At 52.1% G+C, this 11,441-nt stretch overlaps 1 protein-coding gene across 1 annotated transcript; it reads left to right on the top strand.

Annotated features, from left to right (window-relative positions):
- Window positions 1-4,297: 4,297 nt before the first annotated feature.
- Window positions 4,298-5,952, top strand: LOC100389548 (transmembrane protein 121B-like). The gene is given in 2 exon segments (XM_008990989.5): window positions 4,298-5,594; window positions 5,597-5,952. Coding segments are annotated over 2 exon segments (1,653 nt in total).
- Window positions 5,953-11,441: the final 5,489 nt, after the last annotated feature.

Genomic DNA, 11,441 nt, shown 5'->3' with positions numbered 1-11,441 from the left:
CACTGTGTCTGGCCAAAATGGTGATTTTCCAATTCTACCATTTCTTCCATATTTTAGGTGCCATTCTGCTGCAAGGATGAACAATTCCTTCCGTCCCTCCTTCCTTTTTTCCTTTTATCTGTATTATACTTAGGGATTCAGGTTGTATTCAGTGGGCTATAATTCATTTCTACTTATTGTGTTGCTCACACGATTCCAGATCTGCTGATAAAGTTCTATAATTTTTTAGAACTTTCTTACTTTTATCTTTTCTGTTTTTGAGACAGGGTCTTTTTTTCTTTTTAGAGGTGGGGTTTTACTATGTTGGCCAGGCTGATCTCGAACTCCTGACCTCAAGTGATCCACCCACCTCTGCCTCCCAAAATGCTGGGATTGCAGGCGTGAGCCACTGCACCTGGCCCTGAGACAGGGTCTTTCTCCACTTCCTAGGCTGGAGTGCAGTGGTGCTATCACAGCTTATTGCAGCCCTGACCCCACAGGCTCAAGGGGGCTCAAGTGTTCCTCCTACCTCACCCTTCCTAGTGGCTGAAACTACAAGCATGCAACACCACACCTGGCTACTTTTTGTATATTTTTTTGTAAAGTTAGGTTTTGCCATGCATGTTGCCCAGGTTGGTCTCAAACTCCTGGGCTCATGCAATCTGTCTGCCTCAGCCTCCCAAAGTGGTGGGATTACAGGTGTGAGCCACCACATCTGGCCAGACTTCCTTACTTTCTGAAACAATAAAATACTCTAGGTTCATTTTGCACTTTTTCTGTCTGACGTCTGAGCTCAGCCATTTCTCTGGGGGGCTCTGCTTTTTTCAGCAGAGAATATTTAGTAGCCCTGCTCCAGGCACTAGATGTGCCCATTGTCACTGGAGTATGTATGTATGTGTGTGTGTGTGTGTAATAGACACATAAATATGGTTATGCATATTAAAATGGAAACATAGGGCCAGTCGTGGTGGCTCATGCCTGTAATCCCAGCACTTTGGGAGGCCGAGGCAGGTGCATCACTTGAGGTCAGGAGTTCAAAACCAGCCTGGCCAACATGGTGAAACCCTGTCATCTACTAAAAATACAAAAAAATTAGCCAGGCATGGTGGTGCATGCCTGTAATCCCAGCTACTCAAGAGAGGCTCAGGCAGGAGAATCGCTTGAACCCAGGAAGTGGAGGCTGCAGTGAGCTTAGATTGCTCTCCACTGCACTCCAGTTTGGGCAAGACTCTGTTTCAAAACAAAACAAAATAGGAAAAAACCCACACACAAAAAGCAAAACCAAAGCAAACACCCAAACAAAATAGGCAGGAAGAGGGAAAGAGTTGAAAGAAAAAGAGAGAATAATGGAATTGTTAGAGCTGAGAGTGACCTCTGGAATACAGGACTAGGTTAGGTACTACTGAAGCTCCCATTTCAGAAAAAAACGTGTATTTGTGAGATTTTATTCTTTTTTAATTAAGAAGACTCTTCCAATATGCATAAACCTCATTGACCCAAAATCTGGATCTGCATCGTTCCAGGTCAGCTCTTCATTTGGAAGGAGGAAAGCCATGTGGAGGTTGAAAAGATTAGCTGAAAGAGAGCTACTTACAGGAGCCCCAGCACACGAGGGACTCTGAAAGGCTGTGACCCAGTCTCACTTCTGGAAGAGGGGCTAGACCTTCCTCAGGAAAATGTCCCTATTCCTTTTTCTTTTTTTCTTTTTTTTTGAGACTGAGCCATGCTCTGTTGCCAAGGATGGAATGCAGTGGTGGCCCAATCTCAGCTTACTATAACCGCCACCATCCTGGCTCAAGTGATTCTCCTGCCTCAGCCTCCTGAGTAGCTGGGATTGCAGATCCCTGCCGCCACACTAGGCTATTTTTTGTATTTTTAGTAGAGACAGGACTTAACTGTGTTGGCCAGGCTGATCTCAAATTCCTGACTTCAAGTGATTGTCCTTCTCTGCTTCCCAAAGAGCTGGGATTACAGACATGAGTAACTTCACTCCACCAGCTACTTCTTTCTTCCACCACTTTACTTACTTGTACAGGAGGCCTAAGCCTGCTTCTGTGTGAGCTTCCAGCTTGTGTTTTCCCTGAAGGGATTGGGAAGCTGCCATAAGCACCCCCATTAGCAGTTGGCAGACCCCCAACAAGGCCACTTTTTGACCTGGACTGGCTTAGCCCTGATAGCTCAAGGCCTGCTGTGTTGCTTGCCATGAGTGGTGGCTGCACCTGCCAGACCGTTCACTCCCCATCCAGCTCCATGTGAGTGTACCCTGGCCCCAACTGGAACCCTGGCTGTCTCACACTGTAAGCCTGTGAAGACCAGCTCCAAGAACCAGTGCTCCTAATCATGGCAGTTTTGCTTTCTGGCACTTACCAAAGTGCAATGCTGTGGGAGAGTAAAACTCATAGTCCAGCCAGAAAACAGCCATTGTAGGCCCCTGCTATGAGTGGACGTTCCCTGGGAAGCAAAGCCTAAGTAGAATGATGATCACACAGAGACCTTTAACTGAGCATGGACTCCGAGCCAGGGACTGGCTCTGTCATCAAAGAGAGATTACACACATGATCTCTCTTCATACAGCAACCCATTTAGATTGGGGTGGGGTCTTTTTTATAGATCAGCTTTGTGAGGCGAAATATCCAGGATAAGACCATAAAGGTGTTAAGTGGCACAGCTGGGGCAGCGGCCCCAGAGCTCCTCCTGCCTTCACCACCATGCCTGCTTTCCAAAGGTTGTATGTTCAGGAGAGGTGGAAATGGTGCAGGTTCTAAATTGTACATCTACCAGGGATTGGCTGTGCAGACTCCACGGAATTGGAAAAGGCAGATTTGGCTGAAACTGACCCTCATTCAAGAGGTGGATTTAGAGACAGGCCTGACTAAGCCCTGCAGCTCCACTGCACACACTCCCTCACACTGCATGGTGTTGCCATGCTGCAAGCCGTTACCTAGGGAAGATGAGCCCACAGCAACCCTTCAAAGGCCATGAAATCAGGGAGGGCACAGGCCACCCAAAAAGTGTGGAGGCCAACAGGCCAGGCGGGCTTCCTGCTTTCCTTTAATGGGGCTGGGAATGGAATGTCTCCATTTTTGGTGAACCTCAGATTGTTTTTGAGCCCCAACTGCTATAGTCATTTCTTTCTCCCTTGAATCCCCAAAGGCAGCACTCTACCTTCTGCCTTCCAGAGCTGTTGTATGGACATCTGGCCGAAGCCATGGATGAGTCCTGGGGTGAGCTGCTGTGCTCTTTCTTCTGAGCCTGTCTATGGAGGGTTACTGACTGCTTTTCTTCCTTGGTGTCTCTGTCTACTGTGACAGGCTGTAACCCTCACCATCATCCCTTTGGAGCCTTTGTTTTCATCCAGGTGCCCACACCTCTAAATATCCCTTTATTTTCCTCTCTGCTAGACACATCTTCCTATTATGTCCCATTCGGCTTATAAAACCTTTGCAAAGCCCACTGGGTGGATACCACTAGCCTCTCCTCCTAGGCAGGTGTTTTCAGGGAACTTCTCCATCAGCTGGGTCATCCCTGAGATGGCTCTGACCCCAGTGCTGGGAACACGGATATTTAGGACTGTAGGTCTGGGGCTGCTGCCCTGGCCCTTTTTGCCAACATGGCCTGCCTCATTCACCGGTGTTCAGTGCCTTAGGGAGAGGCGGATGGGCCCGTGGGAAGGGCACTGGATGAAGGGTGGAGGGAAACTGCCCTTTGCCTACATCAGAGCTGGGAAGGCCAGGTGCAAAGCCCGCCCTGTTGCCTGAGTCCATGGCTTGGGGACACCGAAGCCATCTAGGCACTAGCGCCCTGGAGTGCAACCAGTGGAACTCCCAGTGACTTCCTTAGGAGTCCGCGCTCCCTCAGAGTCCCCGGCGGGTCGCCTCGCTCGGGCGGCCGCCTGCTCCTCCTCCGCTTCCTCCAGGCCATAGGGCTCCCCACCAGACTCCAACGCTGGGCACCTCTGCCCCTTTTCCTGCTGATCCAGCGTGCCACTCTTTCCCCTCCTCTGGCCTCGCCGCCTCCTCTCCCCCTCGAATCCAGTCCTGGTTTCCCCACTGCCAGCCTCTCTCCCTCCTGGTGGGCTCTCTTTCCACCCCGCCCGCAGTTACCGCGGTCTGCTGGGCTCCGTGCCTGCCTCTGCTCCCACCTGGCTTGGCCCGGCTCACCCAGTCCAGTGGCTCCAGTCCGGATCTCGCCACACCTGGCCCACGCGCTAGTCCCCACCACTGGAGAGGCGGTGGGACCGGCTCCCCTTGGCTGCCTTGCCCGCCTGGGGTTGGCGGGAAGGGAGCAGCTCGGTGGCCCCAGAGCCTCTCGGAAGACAATGCGCCCAACGCTGGGCCACCCTCGCTCGGTCTCCTCTGTGCCCGGCGCCTTCCCACCACCCACCACCACCGCCTGGCTGCAGCCGCTCTTCCTCCGCGGGGACTCCTTCTGCGGCCGGAGAGGCTCGGGCGATGGTAATACCAGGACCAGCACTAGCCGCGGGGAAGGCGGCAGCAGACACAGCGGGGGCGGCGGCTCCCCGAGCAGCAGCACGGGCGCCGATCGCGAGGACGGCCATGAAAGCCTGAGTGTCAGCAAGCTGCTGGTGCCCAACGCAGCACTCCCGGGGCTGCCGGTGCAGGGGGGCGCCCCTGCCGGCTCCGCGCCCGCCGCCTTCTTCTCCTTTGCCGACACCTCGTCCTCCAGCTCCATGCCCACCTCCTCCTGCAGCATGACCGCCGCTGACTTCGGCGGGGGCGCCGCGACCGGATCCGTCAAGGGCCCTGGGAGCCTCTCAGCAGGGGAAGCACGCGGCGGCGGGGCGGGCAGCGGTGCCTCCTGCTGTTCGTGTTGCTGCTGCTGTGCCCCCCGTCCCGGGTGCCTCTGGGGCTACCAGGCACTGTCCCTCGTGCTGCTGCTGGTGCAGGGCAGCCTACTGGACCTGTACTTCATCGCCATCACCGACCTGAACTGGTGCTCCTGGATCGCCACGGCCCTGGTGGTGGTGGTGGGCTGGGCCATCTTCTTCGCCAAGAACAGCCGGGGACGTTGGGGTGGTGCGCACCACCCACGCTACCCGCACCACCACCATGCTGCACTGCCCCTAAACCTGCCCACCCCCTTGACCACCTCCATTGGGGCCAAGGTGTGCAGATTCCCGGGGGCGGCCATGGCAGCGGGCGAGTTTGCCTTCACCTACCTGGCCTGGCTTATCTATTCCATAGCCTTCACACCCAAGGTGGTGCTGATCCTGGGCACGTCCATGCTAGACCTCATGGAGCTGAGTGTGCCCTTTGGCATCACGGGCTTCCGCCTCACCATAGCGCTGTCTGTGCCCCTGCTCTACAGCCTGGCGCGGGTCATCAGTGAGGTGGGCACACCCTGTGGCTCAGCCAGACCACTGCCGCTGCAGCCCCAGCAGCACTGCACAGCCAGGTGCTTCCTGGGCACGTGCCTGGACCTGGTCGACAGCTTCACGTTGCTGGAGCTGATGCTGGAGGGCCCCGCGCAGCTGCGCATACACCTGTGCCACCTGCTCATCACCGTCTACTTCCTCACCCTCACCTCACCGGTGCTATGGCTCTATGAGCTTAACGCTGCCACCAAGGTGGCGGTGGCATCCAGGGGCCAGGCCTCCAGCCCAGCAGCTGCTGCCGCCTTCTGTGCCTCCTGGGCAGCTGCCTGGTGGACGTGCCCTTGCTGGTGTTGTGCTGCCTGCTGGTGGTCAGCTACCAGAAGCCCCTCTACATCTTCATGCTCAAGAACTTCTTCTTCCTTGGCTGCCGCTGCCTGGAGGTGCTGAAGGGCTGCTGGGACAGGGACAGTCGGTCCTTCCCGAGTCGGGCCAGAGGGGGCTATGGTGCTCCACCCTCCACCCCTACATGGCCTCCGCCACCACCTCAGGGAGGTTCCCAGCTGGGCCACTGCATTTCGGAGAATGACGAGGGTGCCCATGGCTATGTCAACACCCTGGCTGTGATCTCCCAGAATTGAGGGTGAAGAGCATGGGTCCCTGGTTTTGGGTTGACAGTCCCCAACTCTCTTATCTTCTACCTTCTGTCACCCAGATTTGCTCAGCCTCTGTTTGGAAGAGGTAACCCTTTATAGGGCTGAGGGGCCAGGGGGTCCTTCTGCACCCCTGGGGTGAGGACCTCTTGGAGGGAGACCAGCAGTTAATGGTGAGGGAGGTAGGCGCACTTACACTCTTTCTTCTAACCTACTCCAATCCTGACCTCCAAGGGGCTGGTAGCTCTGCTTCTTTCTTTGCCCACCTCCATTCTAATTGCCATCCATCAGGAGGAGAGGGGTGCTCGGCCTTGAGTCTTTTTCCTGGCTTAAAAGTGCCAGCCTCTTTTAGGCTGTGGTTGGTGGCCATTGTCCCATGCCTTGACGTTGACCCAGAACCTACTTTCCACTGATGCGTCTATTTTATTTCTCCTGGGTGATAGATGCAAAGTGTATGTCTCTGTGTGTGTGTGTAGTGTTGTTTTTTGAATCCACCCTGTGACACTTTGCAATGGGTAGGAGATCTGGGGAGGCCCTGCCCCTACACCTTACTTACCACCACCCTCCTCTTTTCTGCCTGGATTTGTTACCATAAATTCCCAAAAAGAGCGGGGCCCCTGGGAGCTGCCCAGGTACTCCCTTCTAAGGGAGACACTCACCCAGGATCTTCCTCAATCCTGCTTCTCTCTTCTTCACTCAGAGGGAGGAGGAAATCTATTCTCTAAGGACCAAACTGCACCCTTTCTTGGGTGAGTGAGCATTTCTACCTCCGCGCTTTCAACTTTTGTTGCATCATGCACTGATGCTGCTTGCAAAAAATAAGACAAAATACTCAGAAGTTGCATTCGCCATGTCCACCAGCTTCAGCTGGGGTTGGGTGCCAGTGTTATTACAGGATCTGTGGAGTAACAGCCATTGGCTTGGCCTCCCTCTCTTCTTCCCTCTGCACCTAGAACTCTTATCCTTCCTGTGGTTTGGTGCCAACTAGGTCAGATCTGGGCTTAGAGTAATAGCTTTGGTGAGGTTCCTAGATTGACATGAAGTTGGCCCTCCCATAGGCCCAGGAGACCAGGGAGCCCCATTCCCCACCTGTTCTTCCTCTAGAAAGTGTAGATCAGAAAGTGAGGTGGTGACCTCCTCCCTCTGGTCTGGTCGAATCTCACTAGGGACAAGGCAGCCTGCAGGGCTTTCCCTCCTGGATTTTTCTCATTGAGGGTGATGACAAGAGACATCTTGGGGCTGTACATTCAGAGTCTTGGTGTGGAATACTACTCTTGCAATCTTTGAGGCAGGATAATTATTTTTACAAATTTTAAGGATGCAGGAGCACAGCAGGGAACAAGGCCAGGAAATACTTCCTTCCACGCTCAACAGGACGCAGTGGGGGTGAAGCTTGCAGAATGTTTTTTTTAAAATGGGGTTTCACCATGTTGGTCAGGCTGGTCTTGAACTCCCAACCTCAGGTGATCCATCAGCCTTGGTCTCCAAAGTGCTTGGTTTACAGGGGTGAGCCACCACGCCCGGCTGTTTGCAGAATTTTTATTTCCCCTTCTCCCTTCTTATGTTTGGGAAGTTTTATGTGGTGTAATAAACCCTAGGCGAGTTACCAGAAGACATTGATTCTAGTTCTGATTGTGTCATTCACTGGCCTTGAGTGACATATTGTTTTTATTTTCTAGGCTTGTTTTCTCATATTAAAAAAGTAGAAGTTAGATGAGTGCTCTTTAAGTTTGAAGGTAATTTCAACTCTCAGTTTTTAAGTTTGTGGCTCTTGAAAACCCTGGTCCTGATCCTCCCTGTACAGGTGGCCAGGAGAGAAGCCAGCCAGGCTGCACCAGCAGAACATTCCCCGCTCTGCACCAGGTGGGTGAAGCTCCAGAAGAAGCCAGAGGGAAAGCTTGGGCTCCTGGGCTAGGTGTGGGGCAGGACTGGCACAGCTGAAGTGTCCACAGCACCCCCCACAGAGAGGGCCAGAAGTGCCAAGTCACTGGACATGAACTCAGCACCCAGGTCAAGCCCCTGCCTCCCACTTGAAGCTCCCCTCCCAACTGCTTGGGGGCTTGGGAAAGAGACACCCACATAGACAGACATAAAAGGGACTGAGGCTCAAAGTTCTCTTGAGCCTCCTAATGCTTTCAGAGCAGGGAAGGGTGGGGGGAAATGTTTACACTTCATCCACGATTTGTGCTTTCAGTTTCTCACCCTATGTGGCCCCAAAGCTGCCTGGGTTTCATATTTATTTTTTCTGCCTTCTTCTTCCACCCCCACTGATGTCTCTCCCCTCACTTTCATTGGACTTCAGCTTCTGGGGCCTGGGCCCTGGGTGGCTACCAACATCTGATCCTTGTTCCCATGTACTCTCTCCAGCTTTGCTGTTTCTCTGCTACCTAATTTCAGTGACTGTGAAAGGACATTGTGTCTGAGTCATGGCTGGCCACTGGCCGGCCCCATGACCTCCCCCTTTCTGTTGTTTAAATGGCCATCTCCTGCCTGGTCTCCCTGGTTGTAAAATCTGTGCACTGTTAGGTTTTGGTGGGAGGTTGTGATAAGTTCCAATGAGTTGCCACTTCCCTGGAGATGTGAAGAGCTTGATGGCAACTACCCCAATTCTGGTAGAGATCAGGCGCCCAACTCAGTTCCAGTCACTCTGTTTTAAACATGTGGGTAGAGCACTGTGTGCTCAGAGTGTCAGGCCCTTGCACCCACCTCCCTTGCTCCATTCATCATGACCCCTGAAGCTTCCTTTGCCTTGCTTTCTAGTGCCTCCTTGATGCAGGGGCAAATCTGGGATTTCCCCATGGGCTTGACAGCCAAGGAGGTTCCCTGTCTCCCAAGGGCAATGCCAGCCCATACATAGTTCACAGAAGAGGACCCTGAGCTCAGAATCTTGAGAATTGCCTGTTCTTAATGTTTCTGCCAGTCAGAGGGTTCCTCTCTAAGTTCCCAAATCCTTACTTATTTAAAAAAGACTAGAACCTCTCTAAAAACTGTTCCATTTTAACATGCCCTGATTCTGTATCTGTGGGTTTGTGAGCCAGCTAGCTGGTGGTGAGAGCCTGGAGGAAGGAGGGAAGTGGCACCTCACTAGCAATCACTTTTTTCCTTCTCTTTTTAAAAATAAAACCAGACTGTTCTGAAAATAAAAAACTTGAGACTTGTGACAAGCTTCCTGTGTGGTTTAACATTTTTTCTGTCTTGGTTTTCTTACAAAGTTTTTAAATGTAACTGTGACATTTGCCATTATTTTATAGGTTTGTGTTAACATTATGGGAACACCATGGCCCTTTCCTTCTAGGCAGTGGCATGTGGCTCAGGGGGCCAGTAAGGCTGTGGCCTGGGGCAGGTGAGTATCTGACAGAGTTTGTCAGCACAGCCAGCTCAGCTTTAATGGAGTCAGCCTGAGAACGATTTTCCCCATCACCCTGGCCTCTTTCTCTCACTTTTCTTTCTTTCCTTCCTTCTTTCTTTTTCTTTTTTTCTGAGCTACGGTCTCAGTCAACCAGGCTGGAGTACAGTGATGCCATCATAGTTCACTGCAGCCTCAAAATCCTGTGCTCAAGCAATCCTCCTGCCTCAGCCTCTCAAGTAGCTGGGACTACAGGTGTGTGCCACCACACCCAGCTTCCCATTTATTTCTAAGAGTAGCTTTCCAAAGGGGAACATCTTGAGAAACTAATTTTTAAATACTTTGCCTTCGTCTATCACTATTGTCCCATCCAGAAGCACAGATTCTTATATATGAATAAGAAAAACAAGGCCATGGGTTTTTATTTGGCTTTATTTTAACATGAAGGATAGTATTAAGTCTAAAGAAGAAGGTCGGGGCTGCATCCAAATAAACACATTGTGGTTTTCTTAGTACACAGGCAGGCAGTATTATACAGATCCTAGCTTGCTGCTTCTGGCTGTGCCAAAGGCGATGCAAAAAGTTGACTCAGGAGAGCCCAGAAGGCAAGAGTAGATGCTCCTGGGAGCCTGAAAACTCCTCTCTGCTTCTCGTGAGCTGTGGCTTTACTTATCATCTGGCCTCCTGGAACTTCATTATTTATAAAACAGGAGCAACCACAGAATACATAGAAAAAGGTCCTTTCCCCTATGACATGTATAACTGCAACATGGAACACAATGTACATACAAAATCATTACAGAACAACATAGAAACATATCTTCATTTCTCCCTGGAGTGGATGTAAAATAAGGTGATTGCTTTGACAAAGCATGTTATGAATATTTAGAAACATCTGCTAGGAAAGTAAGCCATCCCTGACCGATTTTGGTTTGCCAGGCATATCAGAAGTCGATTTGTGACAGGTGGAGAAGGGGGGCAGTGATTTGTTCATGTGTAGGGAAGGCCAACCTCACCCCACACCTGGGCCTTGAGGCGTATGCCTGAGCAGTGGCCCTAAGGAAGAACAAAAGAACACAGTCCATGGTCGACTGTAGGGCCCTTTGCACATCAGCCTCGTCCCTCCTCACAGCCACCTTCAGGGCTGCCTTCTATTTTCCTGAGGCCCCGAGAAGGGAGGTGGCTTGCACAATGTGGCACTGCAGTCAGGAGAAGCCAGTGCACACTCCTACTTCTGCACTCCAGGCAGCCTGCAGTGACCAGTGGGTGCTTGAGCCCAGCTTCCTTTCCATGAAAGCTCAGCCATTCTAGCAAAAAAGCAGGGGCTGATTTCACCTTCTGTGACTATCCCATGGAACTGGTGGGCAGAGGCGGCCAGTGGGACACCCATGCCAGGGAGCAGACAAGCACAGGGGCCAGTCACCTGCACACTTCCTTTCCACTTCCTCTCCTCCTGCTACCCGTCACCGTGTACCTTCTTTTTGTCTCATAATAGAGGAAATATCCTGTGAGAAAACTCATCCTACAGTCAATAGCCTAAGGGGTTATTCCTCCTGGGAAGGACTCCAGGGGGGAGGTGGGCTGGGCCAGGCTTCCTGGCACCCTTGAAACCAGGAGACAGGAGACTGTGTGTTCCTCTCACAGGCAAGGCTGGCTCACCTGGTGAGTACCCCCCTTCATCGACCTAAATGCACAGGGCGAGAGTGTGCACCCAGTGCTAGGATCTGGGAGAAGCAATGGGGTGTACAGAGACATGCAGAGGTGAAGGGCAAGATGGACCACGAGGCCATTTCAGAGTGAGGGAGGATCGGCGGGGAATGCATAGGGGCACAAAATTAACCTTAACAGCTCTCACCATGGGTTGAAGGTAGTTGCTTATCTTCATAGTCTTCTGCAAAATATAACCCTTGGAATCCATATTGTGACCGTTTTTCCACAATGCACATTGCTCCCTCAGCCAGACACTTCCTGAGCTCCTTAAAGATGCACAGTATGGGAACACTTATTACTTTTAGAGTCTAAATAGGCAAACACAGGAGGGAGAGAGCAATACCTAACAGCAGCGAAAGAGGCTCAACGATGCCTCTGGGGCACAAACTGCTCTGCCCCAGAAGCAGGCTGGTGCCTCTCA

Source organism: Callithrix jacchus, chromosome 6 (assembly GCF_049354715.1).
Source record: "Callithrix jacchus isolate 240 chromosome 6, calJac240_pri, whole genome shotgun sequence".
Taxonomy (NCBI): Eukaryota; Metazoa; Chordata; class Mammalia; order Primates; family Cebidae; genus Callithrix; species Callithrix jacchus.
This window is presented reverse-complemented; position numbering and strand designations above follow the sequence as displayed.